The sequence below is a fragment of the Hippocampus bargibanti genome, linkage group LG09 (genome assembly GCF_051943395.1).
Source record: "Hippocampus bargibanti isolate YZ-2025 linkage group LG09, ASM5194339v1, whole genome shotgun sequence".
NCBI lineage: Eukaryota > Metazoa > Chordata > Actinopteri > Syngnathiformes > Syngnathidae > Hippocampus > Hippocampus bargibanti.
The window spans coordinates 14,011,918-14,035,207 of NC_142742.1; the positions used below are offsets into that span (position 1 = coordinate 14,011,918).

The 23,290-nt window shown below is 40.3% G+C and overlaps 1 protein-coding gene and 1 non-coding gene across 2 annotated transcripts in view; one reads left to right on the plus strand and one right to left on the minus strand.

The window, feature by feature from the left end:
* Positions 1-7,390: 7,390 nt before the first annotated feature.
* trnap-agg (transfer RNA proline (anticodon AGG)) lies at positions 7,391-7,463 on the plus strand. The gene has a single exon. It is a non-coding gene; the product is annotated as a tRNA-Pro (tRNA).
* A 3,422-nt stretch (positions 7,464-10,885) lies between these two features.
* The window catches only part of LOC148893731 (RAS guanyl-releasing protein 1-like), a 30,567-nt gene continuing 18,162 nt past the window's right edge, over positions 10,886-23,290 (minus strand). The window contains exons 9-17 of the mRNA XM_089004062.1: positions 22,215-22,490; positions 20,144-20,224; positions 19,554-19,658; positions 17,854-17,963; positions 17,428-17,572; positions 17,307-17,343; positions 15,748-15,888; positions 13,769-14,079; positions 10,886-13,692 (exon numbers count right to left, since the gene is read on the minus strand). Coding sequence (XP_088860188.1) covers positions 13,558-13,692; positions 13,769-14,079; positions 15,748-15,888; positions 17,307-17,343; positions 17,428-17,572; positions 17,854-17,963; positions 19,554-19,658; positions 20,144-20,224; positions 22,215-22,490 — 1,341 coding nt within the window. The 3' untranslated portion in view covers positions 10,886-13,557. The remainder of the gene's footprint in view (positions 13,693-13,768; positions 14,080-15,747; positions 15,889-17,306; positions 17,344-17,427; positions 17,573-17,853; positions 17,964-19,553; positions 19,659-20,143; positions 20,225-22,214; positions 22,491-23,290) is intronic.

Consider the following 23,290-nt stretch of genomic DNA (forward strand, 5'->3'; position numbering starts at 1 on the left):
ATGCTAAAGTAACCAATCTGTGTGGAGGAACCTGGCGTAATGCACTACTGTGTGAATGAGTTTGTGTGTGTGTGTGTGTGTGTGTGTGTGTGTGTGTGTGTGTGTGTGTGTGCGTGTGTGTGTGTGTGTGTGGGGGGGTGTGTGTGTGGCAGCGAGTTGTGATGTGAATGAATTATGCGTGTGTTACATGAAAGAATAATTGCTTTACTTTAGACATTGAAACAAAAAAAATGAAGATGCACCGTTCATTCATTTTTTTGAGTGGAAGGTGGTCTGTTGGTACTCCAGTTCTTCACAACAAATTATACACTTCACCTTTTAAAATATCAGCAAATACAAGACATTAAAATGCGAGTTGGGTGTGTCAGTGTCAAATGTCAGCTCATTGTCGTCTTGGTGCTTTGCAAATTGTTTCACCGGATTACTCGGCACACGCCTCGGAGCCTCGGCGCAGTCGGGCACTTCACTACCTCACACTAAACAATTGGGACGATTGGAGCGGAAAACCGTAATTGAAGTCAAGAAAGAATGTCAAAGCGGTACATTTTGACTGAGAGAATAACATCTTTATATGTGGGCAATGAGCTCTCTTTAGCTTGCGACATTATAGAGGTTCTTCACCTGCAGAGCGATGTGAAAGACTACTCACCAATTACCGCAAACGCTTGATTTCAGTTATGACTGCCAAGGGTGGCACAACACGTTATTAAGTTCAGAGGGTAATTGCTTTTTTTTTACAGTGTCATATCAGAACAGAAAAAAAGGAAATTAAGAGTGGGGAAACAGGTCTGTGAAAACTATTTCACAGACCTGTACATGTACAGTACATGGCTACTGCTTGCTTGTTCTGAAATCAAATATTGTGCACCTTTAGCCCTTTATTGTTTTAGCTTGATTGAAGTCTTTTGGGATCATACTTTGTCTCATCGTATCATTTCAAAAACCTTGTGGTTCACCTTTGCAACCACCGTGGGCTCACTTTTGCCCTTCTTTACCATGTTGTTTGTGAACACAACAGGTAGCGGCATGGAGGAGAAAACCCACCAAAAAAATCGAGTTCATTCTGCCTCACCAGAGTCCCGACAGCGCATACAAATGAAAGAGAGTTCCCTGGGGAGCTTCAAAGACACCATGACGATACTGTTTTTTACTTCCTCTTTGGCTCTGCTGGATCGCGCCACTTGATTGATGGCTGTGTATTCACGGAGGAAATAGACTTTGGCTATCAGCATGCAACACATGATTACGCTGTCAAGAGCTAGAGAACATCATCCTCTGCGTGGTAAAGCTGTATTGCGATGTGTAAAACAACATATCTTACTCTAAGTGGCTTTTATTTTATGTGTTTTGATGTGCTTCTGCACACACTTCGGGATTCCGTCAATATTTTTCTTGATGTTGCTCTTTAATTCGCCCCACTGTGGTGCGCTTTCAGGTAGGTTTATTATCCGTGGCCTAACAGCCAGATGCCCACCCCATCATTAAAAAAAATACCTTCTCAGTGAACACGGGCCACTGTGGTGCACTTGAGTGCAGTAAACAACCTCGCAGAGGCCTTGGAATTTCAGTCGAGGGGCTCAAAAGGGAAGGAGGTCGGAGAGGGCTTCACTCCAAACCTTGCATCACTTTTTGAGAGGCCTCAGTGGACCAGGAGGAGACTGTGACACGTTTACAAAGTGAAAATCCAAGTGGGGCATAATAATGGCGAGCTGAATTTCGGCACCATCATTTTGTTTATTTGTTTGTTTTTTTGTGTGGCTGCTTCACTGGATGTGTATTGATCTGGACAACGTATCGAGAACCCCAGTGCCTGCACGCATCACTAGTCTGAGGTAATTTATCACCATTGGGTCAAAAATCTCATCATGTCAGGAAAACAAACATATGGTCCTTTGAAATCAGGCCATTCTACGCCATTCTAACCTTGACCCATTTGACACGAATGTTGTCTCTTCAGCATGGTCGTTATTACTTCACTGGGACCAAAATCTGTTTATCTGTCATGTCAGGGGACCAAAACCAGGTCGATACAAAGAGAAAGCCCATCAACCCAAAATAACTGAATTATTTGTTTTGTCCCCCTTTTGTGTGCACTATAGTTTTCATCACAAACATTTAGCCAAACATTAACGTATTAGCAATGGAGAAATCATCGAACCTTTCTTGAGCTGACTAACCTAATCATGTGCTGAATTGCTTTTGATTGTGCAAGTGTGCCCCAATGGACCTGTGGGCGAGTAATCTAAAAAAAGGCCTCCGGAAGGAATTATAGTGCAGTATGCATACATACTTGCCATATTCAGGGATACAATTAAGTGCTCATAATGCTGAGCGATGATTCGTGAATAGATTAAATTAGGTCCAATCACCCGTCTATTCATCAAACAGATTTCTCACACTACGCTTTTTTTGTGATAAATAGCATTCCCTACACACATACCACACATTTTTTCCAAGTATCTGTATATTTTTATCTTATCACATTGTATTGTTTGTAGTCTAATACAACATAGAGATTGTATTATTAAATATTACAAGGATGTGTGCACTCAACGACCAGTGTGGCCAAAAATAACTCAAAACGTGAGTTAAAAGTTACGCAAATGTAAAATGCATGCATGATCAACACCCTCTCACAATTTGTATATGTGTGCGTGTGTGTGTGTGTGTATGTGTGTGTGTGTGTGTGTGTGTGTGTGTGTGTGCGTGCGTGTGTGTGTGTGCGTGTGTGTGGTATAGTGGATGAGGCTTGTTCAACATAAAATTTTCTTAAAATAGGTTGACAAAATAGCATCCAAGGTAGCTATGGTTACCAAGTACTGTAGGAAGAGAAGCAACAGGAAGAGCTTGCAGAGGAAATACATAGACTTTGTGGCTTAGACGTTGGAAAGTTATCAGAAACTGTGTAAAGACAATGAACTGTCAAGGACGTACTGTCTGTACTGTCTGATTCAAGCATTGAACTCACTTCAACCACTCTATGGAACCCCGTAACCTGGTGATAAAATAACCTGTCCACTGGAGTAACGAGTGCCCCTAAAAGGGTTAGACTAGTCAAGGTCACAGTTGGCATTCCTTATGCTAAAGTAACCAATCTGTGTGGAGGAACCTGGCGTAATGCACTACTGTGTGAATGAGTTTGTGTGTGTGTGTGTGTGTGTGTGTGTGTGTGTGTGTGTGTGTGTGTGCGTGTGTGTGTGTGTGTGTGTGGGGGGGTGTGTGTGTGAGCGCGCGCGTGCGTGTGTGTGTGTGTGTGTGTGTGTGTGTGTGTGTGTGTGTGTGTGTGTGTGTGTGTGTGTGTGTGTGTGTGTGTGTGTGTGTGTGTGTGTGTGTGTGTGTGTGTGTGTGTGTGTGTGTGTGCGTGTGTCTGTGTGTGTGCATAGGACCGGAAGTCGCAATCGCACAGCCGCGTAGGCAAGCGACACATTTGAGCTTCGCACATCTCCAGACAGTCTAACGATAAGTCTCATAAATTCTGCCGCTATTGACACTCCCTTAACTCACACTTCTTAACCGAGATTGGCAGGAGCGGAAAGGAGTGAAGCAGCGTATTTTAACGCAAAACATACATAATATATGGGGAGGCAATAAAAACAATGTATTTTTAACGGAAGCCTCTGATAGGGAATATGAACTCATAATTTCACATATAGATTGTATGATATGATATGACATGATAATAATAAGTAGGAATTTGTGGGTACCCTCAGTGGTCTCTTAACAAATGTCAAAATGAAAGAATATATAGGAATTCTGAAGACACAAAAAGGAGAGGAGTAGCAGTACCTTGAAGCACCTACATTGCAGGAGTCTCTGAAGGAGTCCTTTGGCAACACAAAATTCCTACTTATTTCAAACCGATAAACAGTTTAAGGCAAAAATTAGTGCATCCAAAAGATAGGCTGACAAATGAAAAACAAAGTAATGTAGTTTATTCAATACATTGTAAGAATGAAAATTGTAAAGAGCAATACATTGGGGAGACTCAACAAATTCTCAAAAAAAGACTTTATCAACATCGCAGGGATAATACTAGTGGGCCTCAATTGGCAGTACATATGCACCTAAAAGCTAGCAACCACTCATTTGACGACAATGAGGTTAAAATCTTAGCGAACGAACATAGATGGTTTGAAAGGGGAGTAAAATAAGCGATTTTCATAAAACAGCTAAATCCTTCACTAAACCGATATGGTAGTGTGAGATTCAATTTGGATCGTTCGTACAATAGCCTGCTTAGGCAACATAGGATTAGTAATGCTGATGAGGTGATACCGGAGGAAGTGGGGCAATCAGGCCAGTCGTTAGTCAGGACAATAGGAAGAATCAGTGGAGCCGCAGGGAGTAGTCCTCTGCTCCCCCCAACTTGAGAGTAGGGACTTATCATAGCAGTGTGCGGCACTGCCATGTCTGGACAGTAGGGATATATATATATATATATATATATATATATATATATATATATATATATATATATATATATATATATATATATATATATATATATATATATATATATATATATATATATATATATATATAGGGACTACACTACTAGTAAGACTTTAGTTCGCTGAAGAAGCATCTTGGATAAGAAGCGAAACGTCCGACACCTTCAAAGAAGTTCAGATGACGGCTGAACAGTGACGTGCAGTCAGAGAGGCAGGTGAGGCAGTGCCTCACCGCTCATCATGGAAATATCAAATGACAAAATAAATTAAACAGTTATATTTCTTTAGTGATTTGTACTTTAACGTTCTTTTCCATTTAACTTCACCGTTTTTTTGATTTTTTTTCAAAATCGCTGAATTTTCACATTTACCATTCAAATACTAAGTAGAGACGAGCGGTGAGGCAGCAGCCGGCTGAGCCTCACCATTGATTGCGCAATCACTTGCTAACTGTGCTGGCTTGCTGTGCAGTGAGACCGCATTGCTGTCCCTCTGCATATCGCTATTAAAGTGTTCAAAAGCTTTTAGTATACGAACTAAATTTCTTCAGTTTAGCTGGTGTATATAATGTACGGTCCCTGTACATTATAAACACTGTACTACAGCGTTTATTTTATTTTATTTTTATCAAAACGGTGTGCATAGGTGAGGCACACAGTTCTCCTGCCTCATGACAGGGGGCGCTGGTGATTAGAGATTTTTCTTGCGACTCCTCCCATCCCAAGAAGGATCTCATTGAAACTATTCCTGAAGCGACAAAGTTGCTCCAGCTCGTGCTGTTCCACCTACTACAGCATCAGTGGAGCGCTCATTCTCAGCACAAAAGACTGAAAACATACAGTCGGAACAGGACTGATCAAGGACGACTTTCTTCACTGGCAGTGATCTCCATTGAGACAGAGAGACTTGGACTTAATTTATAAGTAAAGGTAACACGATAATAACGTTTTTAAAATTGATTTTTTATGCTCGGTGACCGACAACAAAACCGCCACATTATCGTCATCCATTTAATTTGTAAGCACTTTTACAGTACAGTATATAAAGAGTGCTGACATGACATTTTAAACAAAACATGTTAACTGTTGCCAATCAAATGGCGAATAAACTACTCTGTGGAGTTCATATGCTTGTTAATATGACTGTGATGATGTTAGTGCCTCACCAGCCATGAACCTCACCGCACGTCACTGCGGCTGAAGAAACCTTTTCATCGATGGACCACTCCTGTACGACTGAGAGCTTACACAGACGTATATGTTATTAAATGTATATATGTCAAAGTAATTCTATTAAAATAAATTCTAATGAATACATGGCATTTTAATTACTGTATCTTCCTGTGTATAACGTGCACGGGAGTAGAAGTCACACACCCAATGAATGGTGTATTTTCAAAGCTTTCCCACATATAAGGTGCACCGGCGCAACAGGGGGGAAATGGAGTCAGTGGCTAAATATTACTTCACAGAAAAGATGCACCAGCGTATAAAGCGCAGGGTCATCTTTTGAAGAAAACCAAGGCTTTTAGATGTGCCTTATACACCAGAAAATACTGTATAGCCATCATGTCTATATTTCTTCAATGTGTTGCTTTTCTCATTTATTGTTCTTTTTAGTTTTTACACCACAAGTACAAATAACTTGGCCAATCTATTTCTTTGTGAAAAATCTAATGTGGCCCTCGAGCACAAAAGTTTGCCCAGACCTTTGGTAAAAGTGTACCGCAGTATTTTTCTTGCAGTTTGTTGAAGTCGAGTCCCCCATCTCGATATACAGTCTTGAATTTATTCCCTCTTCCTGCGCGATTGTCATTTGGGCCGCAGCTCCCATCTGACTTTGCCCCATCAGCCAATCTATGCTGTTCCTTCATGACATATCTTCACGCTAGTCTTTTATCTTGAGATGTGTGTGCAGGTTCTGGATATTTGCATGCAGCATCTTATCTTAGCAGAGTGCTCTTTTTTTTCTAATGTTTTATTTATTGTCCGTACTTTGCTCTACTGTAAAACCTACTTGTTTTAAGACACTGTATCCACCTTCGATTTTCTTGGCAGCAATGAGCAATTTTTGCACTTTGAAATCGATTTGATTTGAATTTTTGGTATCATGCCGCATCTTGGTAGGCACACTGCTAAAAATACATCATGTATGGTGCCGAGTGCTTTTTTTCTGCACAGCCCTGCAGCCGAATGTATCCTGCTAGCAAAAATATTAGCATCAATCTACAAGTCAAACATTAAATATGCACGCACCTATTACTCCACAAACCACCATAGATCATTTTTTCATCATTCCTAATTTTCCTCAAAGGACCTTTACTTGCAGTAGACAAAACACATTTGCTAATATTTCTGTCTTCCAAGTTGCTGTGCAGACAAGCACACTCCATAATAAGAAAGTCACTTGGCATCAGGCTTTCTCTCATAACCCCTGATTAACAAGACAATTGTTCTTGCCACAGAGATATTAGGCCTTGCAACAATTTGGGAATTTTAGCTGAAAAGGCCACCCATAGGTACATTGTTTTCACAGACATGCACGCTTACTGGCTTTTGACAGTCAGTGGGCTGGACAGAGATGCACAAACAATAGCAACAAAGTAATTTATCACAGTGACGTAATCACAAACGGAGGACAACGGGCTTATTTTAAGAATGTTACATGAGTGAAAAAATGTTGGATCAATACAATGTATCTAAACTGTCACAGTCTCTTGGCACCAACACCTTTGGTTTTTAATGCATTCACTGACACAAAATACCAATTGAACCTCAACATCCTTCTTCAACCTATCACATGTTCATAGACAGTGATGCCTTGATTTCAGATTTTCACAGTGCCATGAATACTTCAAAAACACCAATCAAATGTTTTTGTGGAGCAAAATGTGATCATCTGTTGACTTCCACCTTTCTTAACTAGAAGGTCAGTAAATAGGCCTCATAGCTCAGTGGTTAGAGCACTGGTCTAGGAAACCAGGGGTCGTGAGTTCAATTCTCACAGGGGCCTTGAGAAAAACGGGCTATGCTGTGTTTTCCACACCGAAAGGGGCACTGAAGTATGAGGTACACACTCAATTAATGGCATGTTTTATAAATTGTTTTGATATGTATTGATAAAACGCAAACTCCATTGCATCCACGAGACAGGGCGACCAATCATTTCGACTTGAGAGGCGTTCAGGGACACCTCCCAAAAAACATCAAATAAGGATTCCTTCAATGAAAATATCGTGGAAAACATGTAAGACGGTGTCCCTTGAGGACCAGAGTTTGACACCTGTGATCTAAAACCTGCAGGAAAACAGCTCATCCTCCCTTTAGGGCAGTGGTTCTTAATCTTGTTGGAGGCACCGAACTCCGTATGCGCATTCACCAAACCCTTCTTTAATAAAAAATAAAATCTGATGGTGTATGAAATGAATTGTGTATTAATATCCCTTTGTTCACATAACAAAACCAACACAGTGCATGCCCACTAACTGCATATTAGAGTGAGATCTAACCGAGTTTAAGAAGCACTGCTTTCAGGGAAAGTTCTTTCTGAGTTCAAGACAACACCAGGAGTTGTGAGTTTGATTCTCACTGGCAGTCAAAATACAGGTACTACTCTTGCTTGTAGGAAGGTGTTAGCAAGCTTTAATTTTTATAAATTACATGCTAAAACCTCTCAGTTGGCAAGAGAACTAGTGATGGAAAAAATGTCTTCACCACCATTACATTTGCTAATAACCATTTTGATTAATTCAAAGCACCCATTCCATAAAATGCTATTTTTGTGGAAGATGTTGAACAGCGGCTGACAATATAATTGTTTCTATAATCCTTCGATCTGCCTATTACTTGCCCATTGTTAAAATGATTGCCACGGAAAAGGTTATTAAAACAAAGCGTGTGCCTGCCAATGAGCTTTGTGCAGTACTGTGCATATTATAGCGACAAAATGCAATTTATATAAACACTGCATTATTGTCATCATGCCAAAGAGACAGAAATGAATTTCTCTCTCTCTCTCTCTCTCTCTCTCTCTCTCTCTCTCTCTCTCTCTCTCTCTCTCTCTCTCTCTCTCTCTCTCTCTCTCTCTCGCTCTGTCTCTCTCTCCTGGAGACAAATTAGAGAGTGTTCCATTAACCTGCCATCAATGTATTGAGGATGTGTGAGTAGGCCACAGTACTGTGAGAAAACCCATACGGGAATGGCGAGAACATGCACACCCAAACAAAAGAAGGCCATGGGTGGAATCGAACCTTGAACCTCTGCGCTGTAAAGCCGACTTTGTAACCAGTGCCACCCTCTCTTCATACTACCGCTCATAATGTTAATTAATATACTGTATTTCCAAGTCTTCATGCAATTGTGCTCATTTCAAGTTGTTCTCCTTTTGATTATCACTGCAGGCTTCCTCTGCTGGGCCCACGTGGCTCCTTGGCCACCATGCGGAAGATAATGAACTCAGTTTCATAATCAAGAGAATTAGAGCAGCTTGGAAACACCCACAGGCACTGCTGTTGTTTTTTTGTGTGTGTCCAAATGTGTGTTAAAGGCACTTGGTTGATATGGTGCTTTGTGTGCCAGTGGGAAACAGTGACAGTTTTATCTCATTAGCTTAAGAACACATTCATTAGATAAAGTTAACTTATGAGTATCTTCCATGAGCATGATTTCACAAATACAGTGGAAACTCAAGAAATAATTTATACAGATAATTTGTACAGAGGCGCCTTCAAGGACAACCAACACCATACCCAAAACACACAGGCTGATATTTTTAGTCAAATGCAAAACACCAATAAAAATGAGTTAAAGTGTCCCAAAACTACTTCAAAATGACCCCGGAAATTGCGAGTTTCAGAAGGTCCCGCCGCCTTGTTCGTGATGTCACGCCAGGACGTCTTTGCCTTGCTCTAGACTCATAACAATGACTACAGATTCGGAGAAGATGCTTTCTTGTTCCTCATCCAGTTATTAATATGATTCAAATAGTTCTGAAGAGGAAAGCATAACTGTTTGCAATCAATGAAAGAAGACCAGTACTCGCGTATCAATTCGAGCCATCAGGACTCCAATGTAACGTCCCAGAAAATGCAGAAGAAGGCGCCCAAGATCCGTTGGAAATTGGCTGATTTGTGTGCTGGGAATTTGTGTCAACTAGAATGAAATAGAAGTCTTGGTGCAACACACAATGATTCACCATTGCGTTATGTGTTTTCCTTCTAATTTCGCCATCAACACGGATGAATACGAAGTTTTCAGACCAAACAAAGTACCCAAAATGCATTGTGTGTTGAATACTCGGTCAGGGGCGTTCCAGACGTGACGTCATGTCAGGCATCAACTCAAAAACAAGACTTCCTGAATATTCAGCGCGAGTCTTAAGAATTTTAAGATATGAGCATTCAGTTGGCCATTTTTTGGGTAACAAGTGACATGGTTAATTAATTTTAAGCTATGAGCATTTGTTTGGCTATCTTTTTGTTGTTGTCTTGCTTTTACATGTGCAAAAAAATCTGATAAAACAAACATGATGGCAGTCAGCTCATCTCTATCACAACAAATATGTGTTTGGAATTGTAAAAGAGGCGTCAACTGGTTCAATGCAACTCTTAGTTTAATAATTGCACTCATGATGATTATCAGGCTTTTACAGTGCTTGCTCACGAGCTCTTCATTTGAATCAGGTGTGTTGGAAGAGTGAAACCTTTGAAACAAGCAGGACTGCGCCTCTCCAGAACCGGAGTGCCAGACCCTGTTTTAGAACATCAATACATGTTTGATTTTAAGTCTGCTATCTTTGTGCTAATACATTATGGGAAATGCCATGTCACCAAGAAGCCCATCAATGTGTTGATGATGTAACGCTTAAAGCAGGGGTGTCAAACTCATTTTTGTCGCGGGCCACATTATAGTTGCGTGGGCCATTATGAATTTCCATATTAATGTTTAATCACCTCCACATATTACATACAAAACACAAAAAAATGGCAAACAACTAGTTTTAAAACCAAAAGCCAAGAATAATGACTGTTATTCACTGTTATTGACTTTGACCGGTGGTTAAAAATAATGGAACATAAAAGATGGAGCAACTCATTCAGACAGACATCATTCAAAAGTCAATACTGTTCGAATTGTTAATTGGCTTTTATTATCTTGCAAACAGAGGATTGAGCAAAAGCATGTCTGGCTTCATAACTTCATGCTGACAACTTTGTAACTTTTTGCTCTATTTACTGACACTGTATTTCCCTAAAAGTGAGTAGTAACAAACCTTCTGATTCTACGGTATAGACTCCCAGCAGAGAAGATGTCCACACTGACACGTCCAGCGAATGAATGGTTCTTGCGTCAAGTCTTTTGACTTTTCACACTTTTCCTTTTGGGGACATTGCAAAAATGTCACAAAAAAATCACATTTTATGACATCAGACATAATAATGGCTGAAATCAAACTTTAATTGACTTTCAAGGCACATTTCCTCTAGAAAATACTTTGTCTTATTCCAAATTGTTCCACAATTGAAACACCGTATTGCCTTCAGTGTAGGGTGCACCTAAAAGCATTACATTTTTTTAAAAAAGCTGTGCCTTATGGAGGATATAGAAAACGTTTTAAAATATCTCATTCATTGAAGGTGTGTTTCATAATGCAAAGCATCTATTATATGGAAACGTTTAAAAACATACAGGATTGTTAATTGAAGGTTCACCTTATAACCTGCTGCGCTTTATAGTCTGGAAAATATGGTAAATCTGGTTACAAAATCCTTTGTCATTTCGTCCACATGTGTCCTTCAGGCGTTTACTAATTTCTCGTCAACAAGGTGTAAAAAAGCCTTTTAACAAATGAACCCCTCTCAACCAACCCCCACCCAAGTATACACAATGACTCAATTAGCACTTTCAGTAATCTATATAATAAATATCTACAAAAGGAATATAGACGTTGACTCTATCACGATACCAAAAACCAAAATATCCATAAGTAGGAGACCTGGCGCGTTTTTGGTAACTGCTTTCGAAATTGTTGTCCGATTGACCCTGGTTTGTTCAAAAGTAGACCAGAGCTGATGTGATAAAGAAAGCATGTGACGTTGTGAGGCTGTAGTGACCCCTTCTGATAAATTGAAGTAACGCAAGTAATTTTTATACTGGATGCACACAGCATTCTTGCTTTTTTTTTAAACAAAAATCTCACAATACTGATACGAAAGACGAGCAAATAGGTAACGTATATATCGCTGTGGCACCGTAAATAAAAACAAACATCACAACATTCATTTACAACACTGACCATAAAAATATCAGACAAAAGTAACGACATACCATGCGCAGATAAGCAAAAAATACATCTAACAAACAGTAAGTACCAAAGTACAAAAAAGTCTCACTTATTTATGATCCATGTCGTGTTTCACACAATAAAAAGATGCACTAATGAGTATGTAATTTGTGGACATTGTGCTGCAATTATTACCCAATGTAATTTACAGCTCAGGTGTCAATCACCGGTTCTCTGGGGCAACCATGCGGCATGTTTTAGATGTTTCTCTCCTCCCACACACCTGATTACAATAATCAGGATGGTTCACTGGCACCGGTAGAGCAGTTCATCAGAACTGATGATTTGAATCAGGCTTTTGCGATGAGAAAAAGATCTAAGACAGCAGTTTGACACCTATACCTCACACTATCAAACTGTACTGTACATATTCCGGAGGATAAATATCTAGTTTTTGACTCAGTTTTTCTCTTCTCCATTTATGGTGTATGACCTTAATGTATATATTTTTGATATGATATCCCCACTCCCTTAAAAAAATCTGCAGCGGAACCTCCAAAGTTGAATGGCATATGACATTTTAAGATTACAGTGAGCTTTAGACTTCACATGGTACAATAAGGCAGGCTCAGTTTGCACCATATGAAATGTTTTTCGTTTAATTGTTTTATATCGGCGATGTTGGTGTGGTTTTCATTCATATGAAAATGTCTACTGTTGCATTTGCCTAAGTTAATGACAATGGTTCATTCAGACTTGCATAGTATTTCGGGGGTAAGGTGCATGCTGCAATGTAACGTCACATCACAGCTTGGATTTGTCTTTTCTTTGGAAAAGAACATTTTGACAGACGTGTGAGAAATACACAACTCGTGGGATTATTTATGCCATTTCCAGCAGCATTTAAAATAGCCATCTCAAGCAAAATGCCACTTCTCGTTTTCAAGCATCTTGTCTCCGATGGGTAAAATTGTTACGGGTGCTTTGTTGTACATGCTTCAATTTCAATTTCAACAATAACAAACTACTGTATTGATTTTGCACTTTCTTAAGAACTTGACGAGGGCGAACTTCAATTACCCTTTAATCACAGTATTCCCACCGGAAAAATCCAACAACTTGGAAGTCAGCCAGCCTCAAATTTCCGCTTGTGTTCAACAATGGAGGTTTCACTGCTTCAATAAACTTGATATCTTATCAAAAATTAATTCTTGAAGGTTGAATTATTTGAATCTATTTCTTGCATGTGCACAATGAACTCATTCACTGTCATTCCCGAATTTATTTGGGAATTGAAAATCATGAAGTGGAGCGCCGTTCCCGAATTTGTTCGGCTTTTGGTTATTCTTGCGATAAAGCACTGGTCAGACCTCTGGCAATGTTTTTTCCCTTCCAGCTTCAGCTCTTGTGGAAGCGCAATATAAACCAATATATATATATATATATATATATATATATATATTGCATTGTTTTTTTTGTACAGCCACCCTCATTTCACGCTCTACAGACTCATACAACTTTGGATTTTGTTTAAAGGAAAAAGCAGGTCTAATGTTTCTTACGGTGCATTGAATGTTTAAGTAGACCTAAAAGTCAATATTCTGTGGGTCCTGGAATTTGAGTAAAAATGACAAAAGCCCTGGCACTGGAGTAGACACATTTTTGCACGTTTGGCAGTGAATGAGTTAAAATCTGCATCCTGTGGTGACATTTCACCTAAAAAGTAGAGCAATACCCGTGTTGCTTTTCCCAAAAACCTGACTGGCCATGTGAATTATATTCCATGTTACTTGTTTAAGCACGATACTGTATGTACTCGATGGGTCTAATAGGATTCCGTCTCCTCCACAGGATGGAGCGCGTGCCTCTTCAGCAGCGTCTTTAACATATCCACTTCTTTCTCTGCGTCTTTCAACTTTCTGTGTAGTGTTTTGTTGGCTTTTTGGAGCCTGTCACACTCCTGATTTAAAAACAATAACAATATTGTTAGGAAGGTTGAAGCATTCAAATACCATCAAGTAAAGTGTGACACTCACTGATTGAAGGGCTTCCATGTTGGGTTTGTTGTCTTCATCCGGCTCGTGGGACTTGTGTACAACAGAAACTCTGTTCTCCCACTTGGCACAATGGCGCTGTTTCCTCTGGGCCAGCGTGTTGGGACAGGTCGCTGAGGGAGCGGACGCCGTCAGAGAGGGATGAGGGCGCGATGCATCGTGTGATAGCGGCGGAGCCTCGGTCTGGGTGGCACTGTGGACCTGGTTTAGTCTGAAATGGGAGGTGACTGGAGAGTCTGGACTCCAGTCTTTGCTGTCATCAGAAGGGTACTGGAAAGGACACTCATCTGAACCTGAAGAGGACACATTGACACGGCAGGAACTGCTTCTTAGTATAATTGCTGCAAAGGTACAGTTTATTGATGAGTAAGTACAGTGTATCTTCTGGTTGGAAATTACAGAAGTAGCATGAGTCCGGAACAGAAATATTAACTCTTTCAGGGACAGGGACAACACTGGACCGCTTATCATCAGTTTACAGCAAAGTTGTCTAATTAACTAATTCACTGCCAGACGTGAAAAAATGTGCCCACTCCAGTGCCAGGGTTTTTTTCATTTTCACTCAAATTACAGGACCCACAGAATATTGAGTTTTAGGACTACATTAACATTTAATGCAGTGTAAGAAAACTTCAACTTTCTTCTTTCATCAGAAAAACAGAGTTCATTCCTAAGTCATGTGAGTCTGGAGTAATATGAGGTGCAATTGGGGGCGGCTGTACAAAAGGCAAATGCTGCCCCCTCATGGGAGGGAAAAACATTGCCAGAGGTCTGACCAGCACTTTATCTGCACTCCCCCCCCCACAAGTTATATGGGTCAGGAGTAATATGAGAGGCAAAAGGGGGGCGACTGTACAAAAGACAAATGATGCCCCCTCATGGGAGGGAAAAAAATATTGCCACAGGTCTGACCAGCGCTTTATCGGTACCCCCGCAAGAAAAACCAAAACCCGAACAAATTCGGGAATGGCGCTCCACATCATATTTTCACTTCCCGAATATATTCGGGAGTGGCACTGAATGAGTTAGTTTTTTTTGCCGCCGGACAAATTGTTATAGTTTCCTCTCGAGGTCCGTTATGAATTTGGGGAAGTGAAATCCCTTACACATGCTACATATAGAGCGCACAACAAATTAATGAATAACTTGTTTTCAAATTTCAAGTAAAAAGATAATGACTGTTTTTGTGGTTTACATGCGACAAATGTAAATTTTGGTTCGGACTTTCGCAAGTATCATGGCGCTTGGCAGGCTTTCGCTGGCCAAATAAAATGATGTGGTGAGCTTGAGTTTGACACCTGTGGCTTACAGGGTGAATGAAAAAAAATCATGATCAAATCTAACCTTTAAAATTCAGAAATGCTTTTACAAATAAGGAATGAATAATGTTGATTATGTGACAAAATTAAATGTATTTCTTAAGTTCTAAGTGTTCGCGATGTGTCCTTGACATGTAACTCATTTCTTTTTGTCCAAACAGTGGAAAATGTCGAGTTCAAAAGTGTGTGTGTGTGTGTGTGTGTGTGTGTGTGTGTGTGTGTGTGTGTGTGTGTGTGTGTGTGTGTGTGTGTGTGTGTGTGTGTGTGTGTGTGTGTGTGTCTGGAACCTATCCTAAGCTATCACTTAATTTGACATTTTGCTTTAAAGTAAACTGCCGCTGAAAAATGCAGATTACTTGTCGCAGGGAGTCAGCCTGCTCTCACTTTCTGACTGAAAATAAAAGAAAGACAGATAGCAGGAAATCACTCACCTGTAGCAGGCAAGAGATCCAAAACCCTTTCAAGTTTTTTTTTTACTTAAAAAACTGACATTATGTAAATGAGGTTGTGCCAATAATTGAAGAATGTTTGAAAAAAAACTGGTTGATTTTTATGTGCTGCCACCAGATGGCCCATTTTATAGAAACTTCATGTAGCCCTCTATTGTTTGAATGATGGTTTCATTGCCATGCCCTGACCCACCCTCTGAGGTTCCCATGGTAACTGGCGTGGAGTCGGACGTGGGACTGTCGATGATGTCGTTGTTGTTGTTTACTTTGGTGTTCTTCTTGCACTCAAAGGTCACCCAGTCCTTACACATCTTGTGGCAGTTCATCCCACAATCTGTGGGAATCAGAATCAGAAAACCTTTATTCGTCCCACAATGGGGAAATGTGCAGTCCACAGCAGCAATTTGAAAGGAAGGTAAGGGAAAGTAGCACAAAGTCAGAATAGGAACTCAACATCTCTTTGAGTCTCTGCCGCCACTGCAATGCTCATTCTTTGAAGAACAATCGATTGGCAGCCATCTAGGTTTACCCAGTAACATTAATCTTGCGGACTGCTTTATCCTCACGAGGCACGCGGAAGGTGCTGGAGCCTATCCCAGCCGTCCTCAGGTACGAGGCGGGGAACACCCTGAACATTTTGCCAGTCATTCGCAGGGCACACACAGATAAACAACCATTCGCTCTCACTCACACCTAGGGACAATTTTAGAGTGTTCAATTATCCTGTCATGCATGTTTGAGAAAACCCACACAGGCCCGGGGAGCACATGCAAACTCCAACCAGGGAGTCCGTAGCGGAATATGAACTTATGACCTCTGTCCCGGGAAGTCAGTGTGCTAACCACTCCACTACGGTTCCACGCCAGCAACACAATGTATAAGAGTCAATGAGATTTAAAGCAAGAGCGTAGAATTGAAATATTGAATGTCATTGAGGTTTAAAAGATATTAGAGTTGTAATAATCCAATGGCTAAACTTAGAACTCAATGTGGTAACCAGCTCTCAGTATGATGCTGTACTACATTGGGCTAAAGCCCAGGCTCCAAACATAAACACACCGGGTACTCTTATCTACAAATGCACGATTGCAGACAACATAATTGACACAATCATAATGCACTCTTGGCAATTCGGCAGCTTTTTGGTTGCCATATTAATGTTTTGCAAAATAAAGAGGTTTCCACCAAATCAACCAGGTTTCAATTAACCAATGTGCAAAAATGTGTCCACTACAGTGCCAGGGTTTTTATCATTTTCACTCAAATTCCAGGACCCACGCAATATTGAGATTTGGGACTACATAAACTTTCAATGCAGCGTAAGAAACTTGAGACTCTCTTGTCTCATCAGAAAAAAATAGTTAATTCCTCAGTCATATGGGTCGGGAGTAATATGAGGTGCAATTGGGGGCGGCGGTACAAAAAGCAAATGCTGCCCCCTCATGGGAGGGAAAAACATTGCCAGAGGTCTGACCAGCACTTTATCTGCACCACCCCTCCCCACAAGAAAACCCGAACAAATTCGGGAATGAGGCTCCACGTATAATTTGTAATTCCCGAATAAATTCGGGGATGTCAGTGAATGAGTTATATAAAAGGGTGTTTCAGGTGAAAATGAAATCCTTCTGAATTAATAATGAAATCTATGAGGAAGCACAGGGAGTTAGCAGTTAGCTCTCTACCTCACAGTGGAAATGTCTGATTTAAATTAACATTCACAAGACAATCCATGACTAAAATCCAAAGAGTTACCTTTGCATCTGTAGCCTTGCTTGATGACACCCCACAGCTAGGGAGAAGATACAGGAACGTCAAAAGCCAACGTTAATTAGTTTTTTTTTAATGACGTGCATTGACTCATCTGATCACTTACAAATCCAGAGCAGTTGTCGCAAAAGGTGGGCTTCATGTACGTGGTTTCCTGAAAGTTATGAAGAAAGCCCAGCCCAAGTTTGGAGCAGATGACACTGGCTCGCATAAAATACGCTTTTGTCTCATCTCTGTTGACAAGTCCTTCTCTGCACAAACATATGAAAAATGAGATTACAATATTACAAATGAAACAACCCTTGACATTTACATTGAGAGTTTTTTTTTTGCGAGGGACTTTTGCATTATTTTATTTGGATGGCGAACATTGCATGCAAGTGGGTCCGCGTGCAAAAAAATAGACTCAAGAGCAATGAGGTTATGGTTAGTTGTGCAGCTACTTAAAGCTTCCTGTCGCCGCACTTATCACAAATACCACTTTGCTCTCCCCTGCAGTTGCAAATGAGTGTGTGACCCGCCGAGCACTCACTTGTCTTTGTCCATGACACAGAAAGAAAAGGGAAAGCTGGCAGCCATTTTCTCAAAGTCCTCTTGAGAAATGAAGCCGTTCTCATCGGGATCGTAGTTGGTAAACACAGACTGTGGAGGAAAAGAAGGAAAGCATACAATTCTTCAAAAATGTTGATAAATATGTTATATATTTCCCCCAGCAAATGGGCGTAATGGAGGGGGGAAAAATCCCCAATATGGAAATATCTTAGAAAAAAAACTGAAAATATTCAGCTCTGTGACCGAACTTTTACTACACACGAGGGCACCTCATGTTTTTGGTGGGTTTCAAATGGTCTGGTGGACAAAAAAAAGTTGAGAAATAATATAAACATTTTAAATAGGTTGAATATATTTCGGAGAAAAAAACATACAAAATGATTTGTAGCGCTTAATGTTGGTTCCGTGGCCCGCAGTTTTGTGCCACCCTTGTTTTTTTGCCAGAACCCTTTGCAGAAAGAAACAGTACATGATGTGGTTATTTTATTGCAGGGGTCGGGAACCTATGGCTCGCCGATAAAACTAAATACATATTCTCGTTTTTTTCGCCGTTCATTTTCTGTTGTTTGTTCTGTTTTACAGATATTGTACAAATAGAAATGAAATGTAAATGAAACATCCTAAAAGCCTGTTTTTTTGTCCATATCAAATAGAGCTTTTTTTGTCATACCTGTACAGTACTACTTTTTGGGGAGTGCATGGTCCCATGAGACCTCCCAATAGCACTGCTGGAAAATCCCCTTTTGGCATTTGAGGTGCACTCCCCTGCTTTCTGTCCTACCTCTAATGGGTTTATTTTGATCGTTCGTCCCTGATTCATTGCTTCTACGGGCGTTGATGGCAGAGGATGGTTAAATCATCAGGAAGCCAGGTGTTGAACACAAAGTTGGTTTAATCTTGAAGCGAGTGGAGATATCGCGGTGTCGGCTCAGAGGAAGCATGAAGACACAGAGAGACGAACTGCGAGAGCATTTATATATGACGCACAGGGTGTGACGCGATAGGATGACGTAATGTAGATGCGACATCATGTAAGGGAAGGCAGGATATGACGTATCGGGAAGTCCAAAACGTAAGCAAAGATTAGAAAGCTTCTTCTTCTTCTTCTTTTCCTTTCGGCCTTTCCCTTCAAGGGGTCGCCACAGCGAATCAGTAACCTCCATCTTCAGAGGTATGATACACATGTTTGTTTTGGCCCAGCTTTTACGTCGGATGCCCTTCCTGACACAACCCTCTGTATTTATTCGGGCTTGGGACCGGCACAAGAAGACTTATGTCCCCTTGTGGCTACAGAACAAGCAACTCGCTCAGGAAAAGGCTCCCAAACACAAAATGGTCATCAGCTTGAATTAAAGAGTGTTCAACAATAAAGTTCAACACACAGGTATGCGTAGGCATGAGGCTATGATGAGAGCCTTGAATAGTTAGTATTCATGAAGTCTTGTTTTTGAGTTGATGACCACGCCCTAAGTAAAATCACGGAGGGAACGCCTCTGACCGAGAAAGCAACACACAATGCATTTTGGGTACTTTTTTTCATCTGAAAACACCGTGTTGATGGCGAAATTAGAAGGAATACTACATAAATAACGCGGTGTTGAATCGTGTGTCGCAGCCAATTGCGGTAACCAACACCTCCCAAAAGAAAAAAACAAAAAAGTTGTTAGAGCAAAGACTTACGTCCACCATTCTCTGCACATGTTTGCTAATGGTTCGGGGATCCGGTTTGGCAGCCACTCCCGATACCCAGTCGACAACCACTGGAGGTCGAGATGGGGTTGCTGGCTGATGGAAAATGAATATTTTCAAAGTAAGTCTCAAGAAGTGAATAAGCATATCTATTCAACGCTGTATTCCGGTGTTCATTTACTCAACTGCAAACAGTTCCAGTTGTGATATGAATATGACAAAGGGATTTTTTTGTTCAAATGTATGTAGTATTAGAATGCACCTACCAGAACCTTATAGTTTTTAAAATTATCCAAAGCGGGAAAAATGCATCTACTGTATTTGAGGAAAGTCATTTATATGTCGGAGGGGTTGCATATCCAAGATACTTTTTTCATGGGAAATAGAAAACAAAATTGTTTGAAACATCTCTCATTTTTATATATTACAAATTTATACAACTGTTAAATACATACAAAATAAACAGATTCCTATTGTATTGTGTAATATTTTGAAAAAAACAACAACACTTTTTTCTTGTATTAGTTTCCATGGATATATGCAGCTATGACCCGTGGTTGTTAAGTGGCTTGATCACTCACAGGGGCTTTACAGTTCTTGGGTTCCCGGGCATAAGAGAGCTCATAGATTTCATCCTCTGTGTAGTAAAGGTCCAAGGACAGCTGGATGGAGAGAGAGAGAGGGAGAGAGAGAGGTGGGGGTACAAGAGCACATTGGACATACAAGGACATACTGTATTCATGTAAAGCACCGCAAGGATGACACACAAGTACAGTGCAGCAATTTGAATTCACTCTCATTCACGCTCAGTTTGTCGCCCACACACTCATGGATCCTAGATTCTCATTGCACCCACACATATGCAGACAAACCACATGCTGGATGGAACTGGGTCTGCCGCAAAGGATTATTTTGCTCGTCGGCTAGCCACTGATAGTAGTTGCAATCAGTTGACTAACTGGATCATATGTAAAGCGCAGCATGTCGTACCAGCAAGAAGCTGCTCTTACAGGAATTATCATTAGCTTGAATTCTTCAAGCTATAAGCAAAACAAACAAAAAAACAAACAAACAACAAAAAAATACAAATTATGTTGAACTTTGATTGACCTTTGCAGATTGTACTTGTACTCTTTGGCATTTGACACAGCATGATACAGACTTGATCTGAGTTTTACTCCCTGGTGCTTTCTACTATCTTTGGGATTGCCTTACTTTCTGTACATGATAGTTGTCCATGTTAAGCGCTTTGCTACAGCTTTAGCTGTTTTTAAAGCGCAATATACTGTACAAACAATATGTATTGTATTGTGCCAGCATTCCTGATATGTTGCACACAGTGGCGGACTGTCAAGGCCTGCAAAACCTTCTCTGCCTAAAACTGAATCACAGACGGATGTTAATTATATTTTTACCATGAATTCTTACGAAATAATTTCAATTTGACTTTCAGCTTCCTGTCATTACTGTTCCCCTGTTACGCTGTTTCCAGTTGTGTGTTTTCATAATTAAGCATAACCAATCACATTTCAGCCATTTGTTACAATAAGTTCTGCGGGCCCTGTCGTATCAAATGTGTCGATTAAACTGTTGCTCTAACCAATCAGATTTCGAGTCGGCAACCCAAAAGGGGTACCAACGCCCTCTCGAAGGTGCCGGTCAATGTCAGAGTTTTCGCAAAGTATGATTGGCTAGGCACTAGCCAAAGCCATTTTCAAGCTGCATTTTTCAAGATAAAAATTGACATCAGTAAGAAAGGTCGGTCAGTAATTTCCTGGCTAATGGTATCCTCTACTGGACTTTGTAGTAAATGACACCACATTTTTTTCCGTCTGGATTGATTCAGACGTAGCACTACTGAAGGCCTCGCGATGAAATCCACGGCCCGCCACAGGTTGCATATGGTAAAAAACAAAACACACACACAAAAAAAAACATACTGGTCATTTACATATAAGTGCCACCTGTGTATAAGGTGCAGGGTTATCTTTTGAAGAAAAGGAAGGCTTTTGGGTGCGCCTTATACATCGGAAAATACAATACTTCATAAAATAAAGCAACCTATGTGCTAACAACGGCTCGATAGCAGGCACGACTGTCCCTTGCAGAAATTGAATGGCGCATCAAACACACTGTGCTTCCGTTTCAGATTCTTGTGAACCACCACAGTGCTGCCATGAAAGGCAGGTTGGCATCGCATTACCTATTATGGGGGGAAATGCACTTTATATTATTTGTGATTTAGTTTTTTTTACTTTATGTTCTTCCGGGTTGAGTGAATGCTGGCGTGTGTGGCTGCCGTTGCTCACCCGCAGAAAAAATATCATGTGACTATAAAGTGTCCTAGAGAGTTATGAAAGGCGCTTATAAATGAAATGTATTATTATTATTAGTAGTAGTAGTCGTAGTAGTAGTAGTAGTAGTAGTAGTATTTACCATTTGAACTATGTTACCAATATTAGATAGCCATGACACTGCATTGACCACTGTGCTTCTGTTTTCATCGCGGATGACCCGTATTAACAGAACTTTGCATGTGTGTCACAGAGAGACAGACAGACACACAGACAGACACAAAGACAGACAGATGGCCAGCAAAGGCAAAGAAAAAGAAAGTATCAGATAAATAAATAAATATCATAGCTAGTATACCGTTAGCAGGTGGACCAAGTCTTTGTTGGCGTCCAGCTTGGGAGGGATCTGTTGTAGCTGTATCAGCTCATTGATATGTGTGTAGAGGGCCTGCAACTTCTGCACGTTCACTTTATTGTCTTCCACATAGTCCGGCATGGCCTCATTCACTGAAATTAGGTCTTTCAGGTGAACACCCAGGATCGGGATTTTAAATCCGATACACTTATTAAATGCTTGTCTGTAGTTGTCAAAGTTTCTGCACGAGGAGAGCAGATCTGTCATTTCATTTAACACCTAGAAAGGAGAGGGAAAAAGGACATTCTTAACTGCCCGTGACCACTCTCATGAGTATGTATGGAACACTTGTAATTGTATAATCAGAGCCCGAGCCTTCTGGGCAGAAAATAAACATTTTAGTTTGGGGCACTTCATTGTTGTATATATTTTGTTTAGTGATCATTCATGGTTGAATTCCAAGGATAACTGCATAATGAGTACAGAAAAAAATACAGAGCAGAATGGGGTTGATTTACACAACATTCCAATGGAAGACACACTCATTGGGCTATACGTACTGAACATCATCTCATTGCTCTAAAAGTAATAAAATAATAATTGAGCGCATCATGTATATAATTTCAATGTTGTGACCCCATACTGTAAAAATAATTTGTAGTACAAGAACCGTAATCGTTTGTAATAACAAACAAAACCACAGAGAGTGGTGGCAGCTCAATGGAGGGCACCGCCTAACCATTCACTTGCATGGGACAAGTTAAGTGAATGGAATTATGAAATAAAAAGTCAAAATGTATGCATTTCTATTCATAGATGAGCAGTACCCCCACCCTCCCGCAAGAAAAACCACAACCCGAACAACTTCTTTCAATTTGGGAATAGCAGTGAATAAGTTAAAAGTTCAATCTGTGCAGTCAATGAAGTGATTAAGTATAATTATTTGAAGCAATACCCGAGGTGAGGCATAACATTATTATGCAAATACCTGGAACAAAAACATTTTAACACAACCGAAAAAAAAAATCGAATGTAAAAAAATGACAAAAACATTTTGTGAAATATATGTCCAAATAAAT